The sequence below is a fragment of the Aquarana catesbeiana genome, linkage group LG01 (genome assembly GCF_042186555.1).
Source record: "Aquarana catesbeiana isolate 2022-GZ linkage group LG01, ASM4218655v1, whole genome shotgun sequence".
NCBI lineage: Eukaryota > Metazoa > Chordata > Amphibia > Anura > Ranidae > Aquarana > Aquarana catesbeiana.
The window spans coordinates 671,824,978-671,849,196 of record NC_133324.1 but is presented as its reverse complement, the minus strand read 5'-3'; the positions used below and the strand labels follow the sequence as shown (position 1 = coordinate 671,849,196).

The 24,219-nt window shown below is 41.7% G+C and overlaps 1 protein-coding gene across 1 annotated transcript in view; it reads left to right on the top strand.

The window, feature by feature from the left end:
• ENPEP (glutamyl aminopeptidase) overlaps positions 1 to 24,219 on the top strand; it is a 103,451-nt gene that overhangs the window by 73,649 nt on the left and 5,583 nt on the right. The window contains exons 14-19 of the mRNA XM_073602347.1: positions 708 to 858; positions 3,331 to 3,404; positions 3,634 to 3,735; positions 7,327 to 7,497; positions 16,886 to 17,029; positions 22,441 to 22,522. Coding sequence (XP_073458448.1) covers positions 708 to 858; positions 3,331 to 3,404; positions 3,634 to 3,735; positions 7,327 to 7,497; positions 16,886 to 17,029; positions 22,441 to 22,522 — 724 coding nt within the window. The remainder of the gene's footprint in view (positions 1 to 707; positions 859 to 3,330; positions 3,405 to 3,633; positions 3,736 to 7,326; positions 7,498 to 16,885; positions 17,030 to 22,440; positions 22,523 to 24,219) is intronic.

Genomic DNA, 24,219 nt, shown 5'->3' with positions numbered 1-24,219 from the left:
GTGCCTGATCTCACAAATGCACTTCTGGAAGAATGGTCAAACATTCCCATAGGCACACTCCTAAACCTTGTGGAAAGCCTTCCCTGAAGAGTTGAGGCTGTCATAGCTGCAAAGGGTGGGCCAACTCATTATTGAATCCTATGGACTAAGACTGGGATGTCATTAAAGTTCATGTGCGTGTAAAGGCATCTGTCACAATACTTTTGACAATACAGTGTAGGTTAGGTGGGGAGTGAGAAAGTGGAAGCGGGTAGCAATAAAAAAAGGTACTGCGCCCCCCCCCCCAAAAAAAAAAAACTTACTGCAACTGAGTTACAATTTCATTCATGAGTTACAGACTGGGGTGGTAGGGAGAGAATGAGCAGTACTTCACTTTTTGAGTAAAATCCCACTTTAAGGAAATGTGCTTTTGCTTTCTGTCTTGAGACGCAAATAATAACAATAACCAACAAATAATAATAAACAATAATAACCTGACAGTGATTCTAACCTGTTCACATTCTATTCAAAATTATATAGAAATGGCCTAGGATACACTTTAATATTACACCGTTCATCAGAGGACTCTCTTGTAGATATTAACTAGTCTGGCTCTGCTGTTGAAAAAACACGTGTCAATTTGTGCTCCAGAATGAGCATTGGTTAATAACGAACAAATTACATATTTTACAGTATAATATAATTCCATTTTGCATTTGTTTACACAGTTCTGAAAGGCTAGACTATAACATCTCACTCGACCTGACGAAATATCTTCAGAAAGAGGGAGATTATCTGCCTTGGCAAAGAATGAACTCTGCCCTTTCCTACCTAAATGACATGCTGGAAAACGACGCTACCATCTACCCAAAATTTCAGGTACGTGTTTAACTATGCATTCCTGTATAAATATAATACTATACAGAATTCTACTAGAACTTGAGCATGATACTTGTTCAATGCAGTCATTATACCTAATAGAGGTGCAGGGTGCCTGCACATACTCTTAAAGGCTAAGTTCACCTTTTTGTTTTTTTTGTTTTCTAAATTCCAGCTTCCCTATGTAACAATATAGCATTAATGTACTTCTTTTGCAAAAATAAAACCGCTTTCTATTAATTCTACACCGGCTTACCTCACAATCTTTATAGCTGTTTAACCACTTAAAGACTGCTCACCACATATATACTATGGTGAGCGGCTCTATTGCGCAAAACAACGTACCTGTACACAGGGCCGGTGCTACCACTAAGTCTCAGCATCAGCAGGCCCACACGTAGTGTCAGAGGCACAGCAGCGACCGAGGACTGTGTCTCTTTTTCCCGACCTCTGAATGAATGGAAGCAAGCAAAAATTCATTGATAGGCACTGGTAGGCTGCATTTGATGGGCGCTGGTGAGGCTACATTTGATGGGCGCTGGTGAGGCTGCATTTGATGGGCGCTGGTAGGCTGCATTGATGGGCGCTGGTAGGCTGCATTGATGGACGCTGGTAGGCTGCATTGATGGGCGCTGGTAGGCTGCATTGATGGGCGCTGGTAGGCTGCATTGATGGGCGCTGGTAGGCTGCATTGATGGGCGCTGGTAGGCTGCATTGATGGGCGCTGGTAGGCTGCATTGATGGGCGCTGGTAGGCTGCATTGATGGGCGCTGGTAGGCTGCATTGATGGGCGCTGGTAGGCTGCATTGATGGGCGCTGGTAGGCTGCATTGATGGGCGCTGGTTGGCTGCATTGATGGGCGCTGGTAGGCTGCATTTTGTGGGGTATACATGTGCAGGGCAAAGGGGGTGGAGTCAGGGGTGGAGGCAAGGGGAGGGCAGCAAAATTAGGTTTCACCTAGGGTCTCAAAAATCCTTGCACCAGCCCTGCCTGTACATTGTTTCATGCAATAAATACTGTGGGCGCGCGCTCCCACTGTATGGAGGGGGAGCCAATCGGTGGGTCTGGCGGGCCCGATGTCCGACGGCCAGCCGCGATCGCTCCACAGAGAGGCAGAACTGGGGTCTGCCTATGTAAACAAGGCAGATCCCCGTTCTGACAGGGAAGTATACAGAGATCTTCTGTTCCTAGTAATCAGGAACAGCGATCTCTGTGTTCTTCCTGTCAGTCCATCCCCCACACAGTTAAGTGTGTTTTCTAAGTCTTTGAGCACCCCTGGTGTTAACCCCTTCCCTGCCAGTGTCATTTATACAGTGATCAGTGCATTTTTTTTAGCGCACCGATCACTGTATTGGTGTCACTGGTCCCTAAAAAGTATCACTTAAGGTCAAAATTATCCGCCGCAATGTCGCAGTCACACTAAAAATTGCTGATTGCTGCCATTACCAGTAAAAACAATTAAAAAAATTAAAAGTACATAAATCTATCCCATAGTTTGTAGATGCTATAACTTTTGCGCAAACCAATCAATATAGGCTTATTGGGATTTTTTTTACCAAAAATATGTAGAAGAATACATATTGGCCTAAATTGATGAAGAAATGTAGTTTTTTTATATTTATGTTTTACATGTATTATAGCAGAAAGTAAAAAATATTATTTTTTTTCAAAATTGTCGATCTTTCTTTTTTGTTTATAGCGCAAAAAATAACACCCCGGAGGTGATCAAATACCACCAAACGAAAGCTCTGTTTGTGGGGAAAAAAACGGACATCACTTTTATTTGGGTACAGCGTTGAATGCCCATGTAATTGTCAGATATACTAACGTAGTGCCGTATCGCAAAAAATGACGTGGTCATTAAGTGGGTAAATCCTTCCAGGGCTGAAGTGGTTAAACACACTGCTTCATTACTTCTGCCTTACTTCCTGGACAGACTTTAGGTCATGACACAGGAAGGAGTTGACCAGCTGATCTCATTAGCACACACCCTGCATCTTCCACCCTCAGCTGGTCAACTACTTCTTGTGTCATGACCTAAAGTCTGTCCATGAAGTAAGGCAGAAGTAATGAAGCAGTGTGTTTAAACGGCTACGAAGAGAGTAAGGTAACCAACCAGTGTAGAATTAATGGAAAGCTGTTTTATACTTGCAAAATAAGTACATTAATGCTATACTGGTACATAGGGGAGCTGGAATTTAGAAGGAAAAAAAAAGTGAACTTAGCCTTTAAAACAAGCCAGAGGAGATGAGAAATTGTGCTATTTGTGCCAAACTTTATAGTTACAATTCTTCTTTAGCCGCAAGGGATTAAGGCCCTCAAGTGTCAATAGCATTTTCTTTAACAAATGAATAGAATTTGCAATCTTCCTATAATAATAAAAAACCTAAAGTTTTTTTTGTTTTGTTTTTTCACGGATTAAGATTGTGAATTTCAGCCTAAAACAATTGTACCATGTATGTTATCTTTTAGGATTATTGGCGCAAACAAGTAAAACCAATCACAGACAAACTTGGTTGGAATGATGATGGCACTGATATAGACAAGTAAGTATGAAATAATATGGAACTGACACTGGTAAAGCAGTAGAGCATTACTTCCTTATATAATCCTAATTGTTTAGCTCATTTGCAACACATTCAAATCAAGGTGTTGCAAATACTGTATAATGACAGGAAGTTAATCTCATGCCACTAAGCAAATGAAAATCACTTGTGTAGCTGAGCCCTATATCTGCATGACATGTGATTTTAATCTGGTCTGACTACTTTTCAGGCTCCTTCGATCTCTAGTTCTGGCACTTGCATGCAAGATGGAAGATCCTGATGCGCTGAACAATGCATCCACACTTTTTAAGGATTGGAAAAATGGTAGAAGGTAATGTAGAATTTTTTTCTAAGCTTTTTAGACCAAGTAGATGAAACCCGAACTTAGTTTTACATGTGGATTACCAATCATATGCTTATTTGAGGCTTCTAAAAACACAGGCAGAAATCATTTTCATTTTGAGAACATTTACGATGTGTTCTTAAAGCATTTGCACAACTTTCCCCAAAACTTTGCAAACACTTCTCAGCATCATAGGGGACTGAAATAGATGTAACAAAGGTTCATCATCCTTTGTCTTTAATTTTCCTAATTATAACTCCTATTCAACCATTACTGCCTGTAAACATCTTGCCGGGCCTCCTTTTTGCAAGAATCGCTGTAGCTGGACTAGGTAGAGTCATACAGCTCAACAGCATGTATGAATCTCTATTACTGGACCAGTTAGAGTAAGGCAGCAAAGCGTAAGATTCAACAGTAAGTAGGAGTTCACCCATTTTTAAATGGTTCTAGAGTCATTTTTTTTACCTTAATGCATTCTCTGCATTACGGTAAAAATTAAACCAACTTCCTATCCTACCCTCCATCTCTAAACACTTACCTGACTACTCCCACTGATGCAGTACTGTTTCTTTCACTTCCTGGTGTCACAGGAGACACCCAGAGAGAGCTCGTGAGCCATAGGCTCCAGCTGCTGTCAGTCAAACCCTTGTGAGGAGATAGCAGGGGTGTGGCTTGCCGGGCTGTCTGTGTCTATGGATGCACACAGCTTGGCTTGGGAGCACATGCGCATGGGTGCTCCCTTAGCACCCAGCTTGCTAAGTGGACACTCATAGGAAAAAGGAGCAAACAGTGCTGGTGGGGAACCACCAAAAGAGGAGGTAAAAGACTACTATGTGCAAGATCATTGCACAGAACAGGTAACATATTTTTTTTTTTTTAGTTTTTTTTTAACAATAAACAAATTAACCTTTAATATCACTTTACCATGGTTGTAAACCCTTACAGACCACTTTTTGCTACAGGTAAGCCTATAACAAGGCTTACCTGTAGCTACCCAGGATATCTCCTAAACCTGCACAGTTTAGGAGATATCCCCTGTATTTGCATGTGCCAACGTCATCGGCACATGCGCACTGAAGCAATGGCACGTACGTGCCGTTTGCTTCAGTGAGTGTGCTGTTACTGGCGTCATTGCAGCTCTGGCCAATCACAGCATCGGAGCCACAATACCCAGAAGTAACCCCCGGGATTGATGTTGGCTGCTACAGCCACTGCAGTGAGGGCTTCGATCTCAGGTGAGTATTACATAATGAGCTAGTATGCTATGCATACTAGCTCATTATGCCTTTGTCTTGCAGGTGTTAGTTTGAAAAAAAAAAAAAAGTGGGTTTATAACCACTTTAAGTATTTAGCTCACAATACTGGAAACTGGCCACTATGCCCTCTCTGTCATTCTCTTTGAGCATTGTGGGACAGTTTTATCATAGAATTCAATTTCCAAGGGGATAGTAAGTCCAATTGGTGTCTGTACACATTACTTTACAGATTTCTTTCAAACACCATACATGCAAGCTCAAAGGACGTTGCAGGGAGTTTGAGTTGAACTCTGTTGGCGACTTTGTAAAGCATTTGTAAGTGACAATGTCTGGGAAGGGGTGGAAGAAACACTGTTTTTAACTCAAAGCTACTCAGACCGCCACCCTAAACTCCAATGTGTACTAACGCATTTATCACAGTAATAAAGCCGGGGGGGGGGGGGGGGGGGTGGAATGGGACATTTGGTGATCATTCCTAAAAACTAGAAATATGCTCATCTAACTCCTTCCCTAACACCTTCCCTTGAAGCCCATGTAAATGAGAAATAGAAAGGTATTCCTGCTTTTGCTACTATCCTTAGCTACTTCTGGATACCCTGAAAGTATATCACATCAAAAAAAAAATTGAAAAGTACCACTGAGGTTCCCATGTCCACTGTACAACTGTCCCTGGATCAGCTGAGTGTAGATGGTTCCATCATGAAGTGTTTTTGTATGAGTAACTTTCTGTTCAGAAAATGATCTTTTTCTTTTATTTTTTTGTGTGTTTTTTTTTTTTTGTGTGATAATTTGAAGGTATCCAATAAAGTTCCTATGTTGTTCTACAATAATTTTGGATTCAAGTCAATGCTAATAAACTAGTGACATTCGTTTTCTACCCCATATTAATTATTTAGCATTTGTATATGTTATTTCATTTTTTAACAAAAGAGTAGTGATATTTTAAGCGTTTGAAATGTTCGGTTTTGATGTACCTAAAAAGGAAATGTTAAAGTATAACTAAAGGTAAAACTTTTTTTTAGTTTTCGATAGTGGCAAGGGATTAGAACACCTGTCAGATTTTATTGCTGTTTGTGCCCCCCCCCCGTTAGGGAGATTCACCTCTATATGTCCTGTTTACCATTATCAATGAAAGTGAAAGTAAAAGAAATCCCAACTTTTGGGTTGTCCCCAGAAAAGTAATGGAGGGGAACTCTTCTAATGGGGACAATAGTTCTGGTGACCTGGGCCCCAATGGAATTCCCTCAATTTGCAGGGATATCCTTGCACTTCCTATTTGGCTAGGGGGCAGGAAGTGATGCGATGGGACACAGATGTAAGAAAAAATCTTACGGCGTTTATAAACCTCCCTTGTTCTATCCAAAATGAAAACAAATACGTTTTTCCTATAGTTCTAATTTAACTATGTGTTGTATCATTGAGTTTCACAATGTTCCTTACAATATACTGTGTTCTACAACTTTATGTATCGTGTGGCCTTTCAACTGGTATCAGCCTCTTACATTTTGGGGGTACAGACTTTCTGCTGCCTTTTAATCCTCTGTTTATAGAGATAACATTCAATAACTGTTTTATGAATAGATTACAATAGCATAATATAGTATAACAACACCAGATCATCGAACAGAAGTGTAAAATTGTGTTATTAGCAGATTTATTTTTTTGTGGAATATAACATTAAAGAATTTAATATTGTTAGTGCATAGCAGTCATTTAAAACAGAAACAATAGATAAAATAAATAATATTATGCAGAATATAATTTATAATTGTATAGTTTATATATACTTGCATTATAGAAATATTCTACATATAGATATATCTGTGTATTTATCTCACAAAATAAACACATTTGCGTTTGTGTGGGAAAAACAAATATGTGCATGGTATACTGCTCTTCCCATAAAAAATAATATTCTAGGACATTTTATACCTTCATATCTGACTTTTACAGTAAAGTGAAATGTCTTGTAGGCTCTCCAGGATATCTAGAAATTTCTTGATTCATTATTGACCTTCAAAGAACATTATTATGTGCCTGATTTACAGTGTTGTACTAATAGAAGAAGATTCTCTTGAAATTTCCAACCATGTGAAAAGCAAATTCACGTTTATTTATTTCATCTGTACTTGAATGAAAGTGAACATAGGTACAATTTATTGTAAATGGTAAGAGTAAAGATTCTCAGCTCCAGCAAAACAAATTAACCCCAATGTGTATCTTTAATTATAATAAATGTAATCCTTTTTATGTACAAATCCCTATTTTGATATTTAAGAGTGAATTTAGGTTGATTTACATTGCTATACATTCTTTTTTGCAGCATTGCAGTAAATCTCAGGCAATTGGTGTACCGCTATGGGATGAAGCAGGCTAATGATGAACAGTCCTGGGATTTCATGTTTCAGAAATACCTTGAAACGCCATTGGCTCAAGAAAAGGAAAAGTTGCTTCAAGGACTAGCAGCAGCAAACAACATTCCAATTCTGGATAAGTTAGTCTTGAATATTTACACTTTTTTTTATTTCCTAAATGAGATCTGTTTTCACGTACTTTATTAATGTATTTTGTTATCCAGAGAGTAGAAAAAAATAAATTTTTAGTTTTTTAAGTCAACTGAAAAGGTGAACTATGGCAATTGCATTTCATAGTTGTCATGTTCAGCCAGCAGGCACAGCCTTAGCATCTGCTCATTGCAGAAACCGGGCATACTTTGATCCGCTGCTGTTCATCTCTTATAAAAATACACAGCTGAGCTGAACCCCCCCTAGTTCATAGGGTTCTGTATGAAGCCTAGATGAGAAAGAGAGTGAGTCTAGAGAGTAATACTGCTACTGTGGAGGTGTCTTGTCAGTAGACATGGATAGTCTGCAAATGCAGTGTCATGGAACCTGTATTAATTTTTTCTTTCCAAATTAGAATAATACATTTAAAGAAAAGGTGACTTAAAAGATTGAATTAAAAGGTTTCCCATTAAAGGGTAGGTGTACCCTAATATTTTATTTTTATTTTTTAAATGAGGGTAGACACAGATGTGTTTAATCACCTACTGTAAAAGTTCAGATAACAAATTAAGCTATTAATAATCAATACATCTACCCTCATTTACTTTTTCTTCTAATTTTAGTGAGTGGCCACATGTCTTAGTTAACTCCCTTCCGCGAAAAAGTTTTATCCCTTTAGTGGGGCCAGCAGTATGGTATTTGTAAATAGAAATCATATCCCCTCTCAAGTGTCTCTTCTCCAGAGAGAATAAGTTCAGTGCTCACAAACTTTTTTCATAATGAATATCCCCCAGACCCTTTATTAGCTCTGTTGCCCTTCTTTGTACTCTCTCCATTTCCAGCACATCCTTCCTGAGGACTGGTGTCCAGAAATGGATAGCATACTCTAGGTGAGGCCAGACCAGAGTCTTGTACTGTGGGAGAATTATCGTTTTATCTCTGGAGTTGATCCCCTTTTTAATGCATGCCAATATTCTGTTTGCTTTGTTAGCAGCAGCTTGGCATTGCCTGCCATTGCTCAGGCTATCATCTACTAGGACCCCCAGGTCCTTTTCCATTCTAGATTACCCCAGAGGTCCACCCCCTAGTAAGTAGACTGCATTCATATTTTTGCAACCCAAATGCATTATTTTACATTTTTCTAAATTGAACCTCCATTTGCCATGTAGTTGGCCACCCCATTAATTTGTTCATAGCCAAAAAAGGTGGGGAGGAGGGGAGTGTGGGACTTTAAATGAGGCACAATATTTGTGCCTCTATCCCGGGTTCAAGTACATAAAAAGGGAGTGTGGGACTTTAAATGAGGCAATTGACTTGTGGAGGTAGAGTATATAGTAATCATTTTTTATTTGTAACAATAGTAAAAAAAGTGTGTGTGTGTGTGTATATATGTATATATATATATATATGTGTGTGTGTGTGTGTGTGTGTGTGTGTGTGTGTGTGTGTGTGTGTGTATATATATATATATATATATATATATATATATATATATATATATATATATATATACACACAATTGCTGCACAATCCCGTATTTATTTTGAAATCTTCAAAAGGACATCACCACGACATCCATAAAATCAGGCATCCATAATAAACGTTTTCGGCTATTGTAGATAACGCCCTTCATCAGAAGATCATGCCGGTGAAGGGCGTTATCTACAATAGCCCTTCACCGGCTGGATGTTGTGGTGCTATCCTTTTGAAGATTTCAAAATAAATACGGTTTGTGCAGCAATCCCTTGTTTTTGGATTTTTTTCTATGTCAAAGCCTGTGGGAGGGCTTGATTGCTAAGCACGGCCATCTGAGACTGTAGTGCACCTCACCCTTCTGATTATTTTTATATATATATATATATATATATATATATATGCACAATGGCATAAACATAATGGATACATATACATTAGCTTGGCAACACATAAAAGATAGCAAATGTTAATAAGTATACTACAAGAGGTTTCTTATTGGCAGGCATTCGTACATCATATGCAAAAGAGCTGCTATAAGATAGGTACACATACACATTGGTAATTACATAGTACTCAATGAATTTTGGATGTATAAAAAGTATATATGGGCCAGTAAGTAAGTAATAAGTCAGACTTGTCTAAGCACCCCATGGATGAAAGCCAGACTTGTCTAAGCACCCCTCCTGATGAATGGCTACATGCCATTCATCAGGGGTTGAGTACAGAAGTAAACTGTAAATATAAATAAATATGTAATGTTAGCAAATATGTTCTACCCCTTTTAAAGGGAGAAAAGACCTTGTGGGGAAAGATCTATACTCACAGGTCGGCTGGAGCACTATGCTTGGCTGGCATCAAGGAGCATGGGACCCCAAATGGTTGTCTGTTCTGGAGCTGGGGCCAAGAACCCCACCCCAGCCAAGAAAACCTCCACATAGCTTGCCCGATTGCTGGAACACATTCCACATGTGTGGGGATGATTGTAAGTGTGGTGTTCTGAAAAAAATGTGTGAAAATAAGAAAAATATGTGTAAAAACAGTGAAAAAAAGTGAAAAAATGTGAAAAGTTAAAAAAACATGAGTGTGTGAGAAAAAAATATATAAAAAATATATTTGGTATGTGTATATTTTCATGAGTGTTGTGTATGTATGAAAATACACACATACACCATACAGTGCCACCTAGTGACAAAAGAGAAAGGTGCATCAAATCCAGAGTTGGGGGAAAAGTCAGGGAATCCCCCCTAATAATTAGCCAGGCTAGTTACCCCCTAGCAAGCTAAATTTGTTAACAACCCTACTTACAACCAGGGTGCTACACTTGTTAAGCAGAATTCCCACGCCTGGCCTGTAAGGTTTCATCTGCTGGTGGTATCACCAATGACAACTTAAACTCACAAGAACAAATTGCTGTTAAATCTTTGAGTGGGGATATAAGTATCATTAGGAATTCAGATAAGGGTGTCTTGGTGGTGATCCTTGATTCTGAGACCTATCGCCAGGAAGCCCCATGTCCATTATCAGATGTCGACACACATTAAATTTAGGAGTGCTTCCACCAAAGGCTTTTAGAAATTCTTTCATCCCCTTATTGATAGGGAGGTTAAAGTGGGTATCTTTAGTCATCAGGGGGTGGCATGTTCATTCCCAGTGTCCTGATAATGCCAGTTTTTCATCATTTGCCTAAAACCCATAAGAAACTCGATCCATTTTTCGAAGACCTATAGTGGCGGGCACTGGTTTGCTTAATGAACGTCTCAGCCAATGAGTGGACCACCAACTATAACCTCTTGATGTGAGCTTGCTTGGTTATTTGAGGGACCTAAAGCACCTCCCTAATAAATGACAGCATTCTGAGTGGAGTGAGGATTGTGTTTGGGTCACCTGTGACGTGTGTAATCTATGGTCCTTCTAGTCCACATCATTTAGGACTTTGTGCCATGTCGTTATATTTAGAATGATATAGTAGCTATTATCAGCCCCACAGGGAATTATTTCTACTTAGTTTGGAGTATTTGCTCATACAGTTTCTTTTGTTTTGATGGAGAGTGCCGGGCGGTGATGAGCGCCATATTTTCACTGTCCTTAGCCACTGTCCTTGGGTTGGTGGGAGCAGGCCCACATCCATATCATTCTGTTATCAATTTCTTCCCTATATTGATGACTCGTTACTCATTTGTTCTAGGAATGTTGGTGGTTTGGATGGTCTATTGTAATACCCTAATGATAATAAGTAAAAGTTTATGGACACATCATCCTTCTTTTTTTTTTTTTTTTTTTCTTGGATGTGACCCTTTCAGGATCAGGCCACTAGATTGTATCAGATTTATATAGAAAACCATTGTCAGACAACTCTATGTTAAGAGCCCATTCCTCAATACCCCAAGCTTACCATCTGGGGTATAGCGGTTGGAAAAATTTTAAGGCTACATCGCATCTGTTCGACGGCATTACACAGAACTGTTGGTATTGCTAAGTCTAGGACTAGGGGTGCCTTTTATATAGTCAGGGCTTTTTTTCAGCCGGAACTCACCGGAACTGCGTTTCGGGACCTCTGGCAGCCCTCTCCTTTCCTCTCCTCTCCAACCTGTCCTATAATACTGAAGCCCAGGGCCGGTACAAGGCACTTGCCCTCTGCGGAGTCTTTTGAGGCTGAAAGGGGGCGTCAGATTGCAAGTTTCACCAAATCCCTGCTGTCACAGTGCCTGAGTCCGCCTCTGCTTAGTACCATCAGCGTAGATTAGGGGCTTCCATTTACAAATGCCCATTCATTATCTCTGCTGCTGCGGCTGATTCCTAATCAACAGCGCCCTTGTCTGTGCAAATCTGCTGTGTGACAGCATCCAGCTCCCGCGCCACTGCTCACCCTGTCAATGCTTGTGTCTGGTTGGTAGGATCACCAGCGTCCCATCAACCAATCAGGTGTTCGCCCTGCCCCCAGGCCATGGTCCTTCATTGTAGGAGAAGAACGGAACTTTCTCCTTCAAACTTGCCTGGTTTCAGTGACCCAGCTTCCTGGTGTATATCCTGTAGCTGCCCTAAGAAGACAGGGACCATAATGTAAGTAGGATTTCTGGGGACCCTGCTGTGATGGGGATCTCTGGGGACCCTGCTGTGATGGGGATCTCTGGGGACCCTGCTGTGATGGGGGTCTCTGGGGACCCTGCTGTGATGGGGGTCTCTGGGGACCCTGCTGTGAGGGGGATCACTGGGGACCCTGCTGTGAGGGGGATCACTGGGGACCCTGCTGTGATGAAAGGTGAGCTAAGAAAGTATGTGTGTGGAGGAGGAGGTCAGCAGTGAGGGGAGCTGGGGGGAGATTTGTGATGAGAGGAGAGCTGGGAGGGATTTTGGAGAATTTTCCTTATGTGATACACAGTTCTAAGCCTTAACTCCATTACAATTATTTGGTGCCGCTGTAAATCTCTCCTCTAAGGAAGGTGTGGCTGAGGGTGGGGTTTGGGTGTGGTTGGGGCGGAGTTTGGGCATGGTTGGGGCGGCGAGTTGGACAGAGAGGGTGAGTTCCTGTACCTTTTCTCTGAGAAAAAAGCCCTGTATATAGTGCAGAATATAATAAGTTAAATCCACCGTGGCGTGTTATTTACCAATACTCCCTAAATTATTATATATACTATATACGCACAGATTTTGGATAAAGAACTGTGTCCCCCAGAGCACCTAATTTAGGAAGCCATTTGTCAGCTAGCCGGTTTACAAGTAAGAAACAAGGGGCTGGGAACTGGCTACATTTTAAGGGAAATTGTAGATGTGGTGACAATAAATGCACTTGTTATAACCATCTTATTAGGGGAGACACATTTCAATCTACTGTTATTGCCAGGTCTTTCAAGAGTCCATCATTTTTTTATTACAACACCAGGTATGCAATATATCTGATTACTTGTGGTAATGGCTTGATACAATATGTCGGCAGAACCACTAGATGATTACGATATCACCTCCATAACCATATAAATAACATATATGAACAAAATCATTCTACAAACATTTTAACAACTGCCATGATTGATGACAATCTCTCTGCTATAAAAATTCTAGCTATAGAAAAGATTGTCTCTTTAGACTCCTTTGTAAATGGGAAGTTTATTGGATCTCCAAACTAGGATACCGGTGGAACTCAGTTTTGAATGGGATATTAGTTATGATATTTGAGTAGCATCCTCCCCTCTCCTATTTTCATCCGGTGTTGCTGTTGACATCATATATTTTTTGATAAAAATTTATAATGAATATGCACATGCATATACAGTACATGTTTCACACACTGTGCCATTTAAGATGCATATTTGTGGATCTGTTTTTTTTTTTTTTTTCATCTTTGTGGGTTTGTTACTGTTTCATGATTCGAGTTTACATTGTTTTAGTTCATATAATTACCTTTTTTTTTTACCGATTTCTTTTTAGCAATAGCTTTTCTTTCCTAACGGTTTTCTGCTTACACTATTGAGTAAGGCTGGAGTCAGGTTTCCAGTTGTTCTTACCTGTTTGCACCTGTGTGTGTGTGTGTGTGTGTGTGTGTGTGTGTGTGTGTGTGTGTTTTCTTTCTACATATACTGTGCATCCGGAAAGTATTCACAGCGCTTCACTTTTTCCACATTTTGTTATGTTACAGCCTTATTCCAAAATGGATTCAATTCATTATTTTCCTCAAAATTCTTCAAACAATATCCCATAATGACAATGTAAAAAAGTTTGTTTGAAATCTTTGTTTATTTAACAAAAATAAAAAAAGGAAAAGAAATCACATGTGCATAAGTATTCACAGCCTTTGCTTAATACTTTGTTGACGCACCTTTGGCACCAATTACAGCATCAAGTCTTTTTGAGTATGATGCTACAAGCTTGGCACACCTATTTTTGGGCAGTTTCTCCCATTCTTCTTTGCAGGACCTCTCAAGCCCCATCAGGTTGGATGTGAGTGTTGGTGTACAGCCATTTTCAGATATCTTCAGAGATGTTCAATCGGGTTCAAGTCTGGGCTTTGGCTGGGACAAGGACATTCACAGAGTTGTCCCGTAGCCACACCTTTGTTATCTTGGCTGTGTGCTTAGGTCACTCTGCTCATTGGGATTTCTGCAGAAATGTTTCTGTACCCTTCCCCAGATATGTGCATTGATACAATTCTGTCTAGGAGGTCTACAGACAATTCCTTGAAATTCATGGCTTGGTTTGTGCTCTGACATTTAATGTTAACTCTGGGACCTTGTATAGACAGGTGTGTGCCTTTCCAAATCATGTCCAATCAACTGAATTTACCACAGGTGGACTCCAATCAAGTTGTAAAAACATCTGAAGGATGATCAGTGGAAACAGGATGCACCTGAGCTCAATTGTGAGTGTCATGGCAAAGGCTGTGACTACTTATGTACATGTGTTTTTTTTTTTTTTTTTTTTTTACTTTTAATAAATTTGCAAAGATTTCAAACAAACACCTTTTGACCTTGCCATTATTGGGAATTTTGAGGAAAAGAATGAATTGAATCCATTTTGGAAGATGGCTGTAACATAACAAAATGTGGAAAAAATGAAGCGCTGTGAATACTTTCCGGATGCACTGTACATGTGAGGCAGATGTGAACTCTTGTAGGCTATAACTAAAGCGAGCCATAGATGGTGCAATTTTCTTTCAGCCATGGGTCAGTATTGATGGGGGAATCCCTCACACTGAGCTTTTGTGTTGTCCCAACGGGGGGGGGGGGATTGGCACAGGAAGCCATCCATGTTGGGAGAACACAGTGATTATTGCCAGCGGCTATAGCTGCCGGCAATAATTGCATGACAAATCCAACAGGTTGGTTGTACCCAAGCTGATCCAATGATTATATGAATATCTATGAGGACGCAGAGTTAATTTGGCACATGCATGAGGAGATGCATGTAACAGTTGTATGAATTATTTAAGATTAGCTCAAATTCATCTAGAATACTCCAGAGCGTCAAGAGAAAGGATTGCACTCTTACTTCCACTATCTGTAGGAACCTGGATGTTCTTCTTATATTGGTACTAGTGGATCTATTAGAAATAAATCCTAATTGACCTGGATGGATACTTTTGGCCAGGGGCGTTGCTAGGTCTACAAAAGATCTGGGGCTAGAGCCCATAGCAGCGTAGTAAAGAAAGTCATACGCTTGGGCGGGCATACACATGTATATACAGTAATATATGTGTGTGTGTGTGTGTGTGTGTGTGTGTGTGTGTGTGTGTGTGTGTATATATATATATCCCCAGAGAGCCCCCCCTTACATCAGGGTCCCCAGAGAGCCCCCCCTTACATCAGGGTCCCCAGAGAGCCCCCCCTTACATCAGGGTCCCCAGAGAGCCCCCCTTACATCAGGGTCCCCAGAGAGCCCCCCTTACATCAGGATCCCCAGAGAGCCCCCCCTTACATCAGTGTCCCCAGAGAGCCCCCCCTTACATCAGTGTCCCCAGAGAGCCCCCCCTTAGATCAGGGTCCCCAGAGAGCCCCCCCTTAGATCAGGGTCCCCAGAGAGCCCCCCCTTAGATCAGGGTCCCCAGAGAGCCCCCCCCTTAGATCAGGGTCCCCAGAGAGCCCCCCCTTAGATCAGGGTCCCCAGAGAGCCCCCCCTTAGATCAGGGTCCCCAGAGAGCCCCCCCTTAGATCAGGGTCCCCAGAGAGCCCCCCCTTAGATCAGGGTCCCCAGAGAGCCCCCCCTTAGATCAGGGTCCCCAGAGGGCCTCCTCCTTTTATCAGGGTCCCCAGAGGGCCTCCTCCTTTTATCAGGGTCCCCAGAGGGCCTCCTCCTTTTATCAGGGTCCCCAGAGGGCCTCCTCCTTTTATCAGGGTCCCCAGAGGGCCTCCTCCTTTTATCAGGGTCCCCAGAGGGCCTCCTCCTTTTATCAGGGTCCCCAGAGGGCCTCCTCCTTTTATCAGGGTCCCCAGAGGGCCTCCTCCTTTTATCAGGGTCCCCAGAGGGCCTCCTCCTTTTATCAGGGTCCCCAGAGGGCCTCCTCCTTTTATCAGGGTCCCCAGAGAGCCTCCTCCTTTTATCAGGGTCCCCAGAGGGCCTCCTCCTTTTATCAGGGTCCCCAGAGGGCCTCCTCCTTTTATCAGGGTCCCCAGAGGGCCTCCTCCTTTTATCAGGGTCCCCAGAGGGCCTCCTCCTTTTATCAGGGTCCCCAGAGGGCCTCCTCCTTTTATCAGGGTCCCCAGAGGGCCTCCTCCTTTTATCAGGGTCCCCAGAGGGCCTCCTCCTTTTATCAGGGTCCCCAGAGGGCCTCCTCCTTTTATCAGGGTCCCCAGAGGGCCTCCTCCTTTTATCAGGGTCCCCAGAGGGCCTCCTCCTTTTATCAGGGTCCCCAGAGGGCCTCCTCCTTTTATCAGGGTCCCCAGAGGGCCTCCTCCTTTTATCAGGGTCCCCAGAGGGCCTCCTCCTTTTATCAGGGTCCCCAGAGGGCCTCCTCCTTTTATCAGGGTCCCCAGAGGGCCTCCTCCTTTTATCAGGGTCCCCAGAGGGCCTCCTCCTTAAATCTAGGTCCCCAGAGAGCCTCCCCTCCCCTTGGGGACCCCTGCAGAGACTCGGGGCTATAGCCCCAAAAGCCACCCCCTAGCGACGCCCCTGCTTTTGGCTATAAATTTATTCAGGTGGTCAACCAGTACATGGGTAAGAATTATAATGTTGGAGCTCAGTAGGGAGTTTGGTGTATAAGAATGGAGCAGACTGGGGTCCTTCCCCTTTTTTAGGGATAACTATCACTGTGGCCTCAATCAAGAAAGGCACTCTTAATACAGAAATGTTAATAGTGGACTGTGTTTTGGATTTCTGTAATGTTTGTTCATTGTTACTTTTCTAATTTGTTATTCCCTTTTTAAACCTACATCTCAAAAGTGAAATATTTCAAAATGTCATTCTCTGTTACAGATACCTGAAGTACATTTATAATACCAGTCTTATTAAAAGCCAAGATGCACTAAATGTGATATATTACATAGCTGTATATAGTAAGCTTGGAAAACAAATGGCATGGGACTGGGTACGGATCAACTGGGACTATTTGGTCGACAGGTAACTTTGTTTCTTCTTCTTTCATTAATTACTTAATAGTTCCTTTATATGTATACAGTGCCTTGAAAAAGTATTACTACTTCTTGACATTGTCAACATTTTGTCATGTTACAATCAAAAACATGAATGTATTTTATTGGGATTTTATGTGATAGACCAACTCAAAGTGGCACATAATTGTAAAGTGGAAGGAAAATGATAAATGGTTTTCAACATTTTTTACAAATAAATATGTGAAAAGTGGCGTGCATTTGTATTCAGCCCCCTCAAGTTAATACTTTGTAGAACCACCTTTTGCTGCAATTACAGCTGCAAGTCTATTTGGGTACGGTATGTCTCTACCAGCTTTGCATATCTAGAGCGTGACATTTTTGCACATTCTTCTTTGCAAAATAGGTTAAGCTCTGTCAGATTGGATGGAAAGCATCTGTGAACAGCAATTTTCAAGTCTTGCCACAGATTCTCAGTTGGATTTAGGACTGGACTTTGACTGGGCCGTTCTAACACATGAATATTCTTTGATCTAAACCATTCCATTGTAGCTCTGGCTGTATGTTTAGGGTCGTTGTCCTGCTGGAAGGTGAACCTCCTCCCCAAGTCTTTTGCAGACTCTAACAGGTTTTCTTCTAAGATTTCCCTGTATTTGGCTCCATGCATCTTCCCATCAATTCTGACCAGCTTCCCTGTCCCTACTGAAGAAAAACATCCCCTTAACATGATGTTGCCACCACCATGTTTCATGGTGGGGATGGTGTGTTTAGGGTGATGTGCAGTGTTAGTTTTCCCGCCACACATAACATTTTGCTTTTAGGCCAAAAAGTTCAATTTTGGTCTCATCTGACCAGAGCACCTTCTTCCACATGTTTGCTGTGTCCCCCACATGGCTTCTCGCAAACTGCAAGAAGGATTTCTTATGGCTTTCTTCTTGCCACTCTTCCATAAAGGCCAGCTTTGTGGAGTGCATGACTAATAGTTGTCCTGTGGACAGATTCTCCCACCTGAGCTGTGGATTTCTGCAGCTCCTCCAGAGTTACCATGGGTAACCCTTGGCTGCTTCTCTGATTAATACTCTCCTTGCCCAGCCTTTCAGTTTAGGTGGATGGCCATGGCTTGGTAGGTTTGCAGTTACTCTTACTGGTTTCGGATGATGGATTAAACAGTACTACGTGAGATGTTCAAATCTTGGGATATTTTTTTATAACCTAACCCTGCTTTAAACTTCTCCACAACTTTATCCCTGACCTGTCTGGTGTGTTCCTTGGCCTTCATGATTCTGTTTCTTCACTAAGTTTTGCTAACAAACCTTTGAAGGCTTCAAAGAACAGCTTTATTTTATTTTTTTACTTAGATTTAATTACAAACAGGTGGACTCTATTTACTAATTAGGTGACTTCTGAAGGCAATTGGTTTCACTAGATTTTAGTTAGGGGTATCAGAGTAAAGGGGGCTGAACACAAATGCACTTTTATTTGTAAAAAATTTTGAAAAACATGCAAAGATGCTGTACTCATAGATCTGCATGTGGAGCAGGTAGCTATATAAAGCTCACCATTTGTCACTGACTGTGTGTCCACTGAATAGTGCAGTATTCTCTGTCAGGGCTACTACCACATCTTTCCAAAAATAAGACCAGGTCTTATATTAATTTTGGCTACAAAAGACACATTAGGGCTTATTTTCAGGGGATGTCTTATTTATTTACGGTATGTACATAATGCCGTATGTCAGCCCTCAAGTTTTCCACTCGCCTACTCGCATTTTGTGGAAAATGAGGGCTGGCGAGGAGCTGGGCTGCCTGGGAGTGGGGGGGCGAGCACCGCCGGCAGGCGGAGTTGATCGGGAGCCGTTCTCCCGGTGGAAGAGTGCCATGGAGTTAGAGGAGAGCCGCGGGATCACCGAGCGGTAAAACACGCCGTAACAGCTGACATTGAAACTGTCTCCGCTCTGCTCATTCTCGCACAGCCCTGCCTCCTCCTAACCCTGCACCTGTGATAGACAGAACGCGAGTCCAATGTGGGGATGCATTCTGTCTATCACAGGCATGGGGTTAGGAGGAGGCGCGGCTGTGTGAGAATGAGCGGAGACAGTTTCAATGTCATGTGTTTTACCGCTCTGCGATCCTGGCTTTCCTCTAACTCGTCATGATCCAGCCGCCCTCTCACTTCCTCCGCCCTGGCAAGGCTGCAATGGGGGCACTGTGAGGCTGCTATTTGGGGCACGGTGAGGCGGCAATGTGGGGCACGGTGAGGCGGCAATGTGGGGCACGGTGAGGCGGCAATGTGGGGCACGGTGAGGCGGCAATGTGGGGCACGGTGAGGCGGCAATGTGGGGCACGGTGAGGCGGCAATGTGGGGCACGGTGAGGCGGCAATGATGGGCACGGTGAGCCTGCATTGATGGGCACTGGTGAGGCTGTGCTGAGGGGAACTGATAAAGTTGTTGTTAACATTTATTTTTGTAACTTAATTCTGCATAAAACATTTAGGTACCATTTCATGAGATAATTTATGATGGCATGATTAGGGGCGGGACAGGGTAAGGGTTGGGTCGGGAAATTGGTGGCGCGTAAACCTTGAGACCTGGCTAGTAGCTCAGGAAAATTGAAATTTTGAGCCCTGCCGTATGTAATAACGGCATGTAAAAAAGTTCCTGTGTCACCTGTCTTCTCTCCCCTCTCCCCCTCTCTCCCTGTCAGCTCAGGAGTCAGCATTATAAAAATCCTGTAATCTCAAAATTGCATAGTTAAAGACCTTGTAAAATCATGTGCTGTAAAAGGATTATATAATGTGCAGTGTGTGTCTTTATGTAACATTATTGTGGAAAATACCTTATACCTTATTTACAGTACCGATGGGCGCTCACTTGACCCGCTGGAGTCTCCTTACCTGCTCCCCGCACTGCAGAGGGATGGGCTGAGATCCCTGCTGATGTCAGTCCCACTCTGAGCACTGCAGGGGGGAGGGCTGCTGATGTCAGCCGGGAGGAGAGGAGGAGAGCTCCGGTGGGTCACGTGACCCACCGGAGCTCTCCTCCTCTCCTCCCGGCTGACATCAGCGGCCCTCCCTCTGCAGTGCTCGGAGTGGGACTAAGCCAACGGTGGATAAGTAAGGTATTTTCCACAATAATGTTATATAAAGACACACATTGGATATTATATATGTGGATAATCTTTTACAGCACAGATTACATGATTTTACAAGGACTTTAACCACTTGCCGACCAGCCGCCGCAGTTATACTGCAGCAGGACAGCTCTATTGCGAGATTTTTATAGCACCGATCGCTGTATAAATGTAATAATAAAAGAACCTAAACAGTTAACGCTGCGCTAGAGATAAAAATAAAAAATTTGAAATAAATCAAATAAAAAAGCTGCTGACACCAGAAGTCCTAAATACAAAACTCAAAGGCAAAATCCCCCAAAAAATATTAAAAAATAAAAATAGAAAGTAAAAAAAATGTCCCAAATGAATTGAAAGGTGAACCAAGAAATGTCCGTGAAGAAAAAGATCCCTTCCTCCAAAAGGCTTTGCCCCCAAAGTGAGTATGTAGTCTCCTTACCCACAAAAATGACCACCAAAGCAGTCTCACCAAGCTCAGGGAATTCGTCTCCCAAAAACCTGTGGATGTCCCAAACTGCTGGATCCGTGTCACTCAGAAACATAAACAAGAAATGCGCCCATAGTGTAGTATTTAAAAGAATAATTTAATATGCTCAAATAGATTGCACTTACAGGACAAAGATCTTGAATGCGCGGTGTAACACAATGGATCAGAGTAGCGGCATCTCCTCGGGCTTCCTCCGCCTACTGCTTGCTGTACCATCAATCTCCGAAAAGAGAGAGGTTCGGAGATTGATGTTTGGGAGACCAAATTCCCTGAGCTTGGTGAGACAGCTTTGGTGGTCATTTTTGCGAGTAAGGAGACTACATACTCACTTTGGGTGCAAAGCCTTTTGGAGGAAGGGATCTTTTTCTTCATGGTTTTGTGTTAACATCTTGTCTCCACACCTACACGGACATTTCTTTGTTCACCTTCCAACTCATTTGGGACTGTGTTTCAGTTTATTTTTACTGTTTATTTTTATTTTTTATTTTTTTTATTCTTTTTATATTTTTTTGGGGATTTTGCCTTTGTCGTTTTATTACAGATTTTTTTTTTCTTCAATGGTTTTGTGAATTTTCTCTATTTACTTAGTAATAGAATACCGAGTTAACTTATATAAGCACCTTTCAGGTTTCACATAATTTTATTTTTGGTGTTTACTATTAATCAATTTTGGTATGTGAGCACATTATTCTGTTGTTATCAGAGTTCACCATTGTCATATTGGATTTGATACTAATATAGATGCTATTTCTATGCAGTTTTTCAATTTTAATGTATTTGAACTCTGCCTTAGTTTTTCACTTTTTAGATTTTTCACCATTTCCGAAAATTTGAAAGTAAATCTACATTTTTTGTTTTTAATATCAGATTTATACACTGTCTAGCGCTGCACCCACCCCTTGTTTTTCGCTGTATATATGTCACTGGTCCCAAAAAAAGTGTCAAAAGTGTCCCATCTGTCCGCTGCAATGTTGCAGCCCCCCTAAAAATCGCCGATCACCACCATTACTAGTAAAAAAAATAATAATAATAATAAAAATGCTATAAATCTATCCCCTATTTTGTAGACGCTATAACTTTTGCGCAAACCAATCAATATACTCTCATTGCGTTTTTTTTTTTTTAACAAAAATATGTAGAATTATACATATTGGCTGATGAAACTGATGAAAAAAATTTAGGTTTTTTTTGGGGGGGGGGGTATTTATTATAGCAAAAAAGTAAAAAAAAATGTTTTTTTTTTTTTTTCAAAATTGTCAGTCTTTTTCTGTTTATAGCGCAAAAAATAAAAACCACAAAGGTGATCAAATATCAAAAGAAAGCTCTATTTGTGGGGAAAAAAGGACATAAATTTTGTTTGGGTAAAACGTTGCACGATCGCGCAATTGTCAGTTAAAGTGACGCAGTGCCATATCTCAAAAAATGGCGTGGTCATTAAGGGGGTAAATCCTTTCGGGGCTGAAGTGGTTAACTAGGCTTTTTTTTGGGTTTATATTGCAGCCATCCTAGAAAATCATGATAGGTCTTATTTTAGGCGTAGGTCTTATTTTCAGGGAAAACCGGTAGTCAAACATATCTTATTAGTACTGTCCCTGGGGGCAAATTCCCCCCAGCCCAGTCCTTCCTGCTTATATAGAAGTATACGCACAAAAAGTACATACATCAGAAATGGAACATTCAAAAATTTGGGTTTGACCACTCAATGTGTTTTTTGCAGCAAACACTGTGTATTTGTAATTTATAGGATTACCAAAAATATGTACTTTTAATAATTAATGAACATACACTTTGTATTTTCTTATAGATATACAATCAATGATCGAAACCTTGGTCGTATAGTTACAAGAGTCTCAGGTACATTTAATACAGAGGAACAGCTGTGGCAAGTAAGTTTATTTCTTTGTACAAATAAATATGCTATATTTTTGTACACTGCACCTTATCTGTCACACTAAGCTTAAAGTGGTTGAAAAGCCCTTTTTTTTTTTTTTTTTTTTTTTTTAATTAAAATGGTAAACATGATATTCTGTACTTACCTGTTCTGTGCAAAAGTATTGCACGGGGTGGACCCGAACCTCCTCCTCTGGGGTCCCCTGGCAGCGATCTTGGCTCCTCCTCTTCTGTGTATGCCCCCTTATCAAGCGGCTTGCTATGAGGGCAGGCGTTCGGGCCTGTTTCCAAGCTGGGTTGTGTGTGTCCATTTTTACACCTTTGTCTGGCTACCTTTTGGGTTTGGGGGGATTTTAAAAAAGTGGCTCAACCGCCTGCTTTTACTGACCCCTAAATGCACTTCCAAATGAGCCCTTATGTTTTATAAACACTTACATACTAGGTAAAAAAAATGGTATTGTCTCATTGAAAATACATTGTTCTTTCCCTTTACACACAAAACTAGATTATAATAGAAGTTGTTGACACTCTCATCTTCATCTCATTGTCTCTCCTTTATATTTACTCTATTGAGTTCTAATTTCCTGTCAACTTCCTCCTGTTTTTGAAGAGAAGATGTAAGTTTGGGTGACACAGAAATAAAACCTGTGTGCTCAAGTATTCGAAATGGAATAAGTTCAGGTGTTAGGGCCATGTTAGCAGAAATATGACTGGATAAGACTTAAGGATTCTATAAGCATGGCCTGCAAATAAATACTAAGGTAGCATCTGTTGGGGTATACCCTGTGCTAAATCCTGAAAAATACAGGTACATACATTTTGGGTTTCTCTTTTTTTCTTCAGTTTCATTCTTAACTAGGTGGATGCAGCATTGGTCCAATGCTCCATCTGTCCTCTAGAGCCTCTGCACTGAAAATCGAGCGATCGAACATCGCCAATTACTCGGTTTTCAGAGCTCCGTGAGCAGAGAGCTGTAGCCAGTCACAACTCTCTGCTCTTCTCCCTCCTCACTCACTGGAGCGCTGAGCTGTGGGGGGGGGTGGGGAGCGGCCGTCTCAGGCTCTCAGTGGCTCGCACCTGGTGGGTCCTGACATCTAAGTGTCACATGATCTGTCATTACATATACACACCTTTTTGAAAGGCCCCAGAGGCTGCAACACCTAAACAAGAGGCACCACTAACCACACACTGCCATGAAGACCAAGGAACTCTCCAAACAAGTAAGGGACAATGTTGTTGAGAAGCACAAGTCAGGGTTAGGTTATAAAAAAAAATATCCAAATTTTTGATGATCCCTAGGAGCACCATCAAATCTATCATAACCAAATGGAAAGAACATGGCACAACAGCAAACCTGCCAAGAGACGGCCGCACACCAAAACTCATGGACCGGGCAAGGAGGGCATTAATCAGAGAGGTAGCACAGAGACCTAAGGTAACCCTGAAGGAGCTGCAAAGTTCCACAGCAGAGACTGGAGTATCTTTACATAGGACGACAATAAGCCGTACGCTCCACAGAGTTGGGCTTTATGGCAGAGTGGCCAAAAGAAAGCCATTACTATCAGCAAAAAACAAAATGGCACGTTTTGAGTTTGCGAAAAGTCATGTGGGAGACTCCCAGAATGTATGGAGGAAGGTGCTCTGGTCTGATGAGACTAAAATTGAACTTTTTGGCCATCAAAGAAAACGCTAT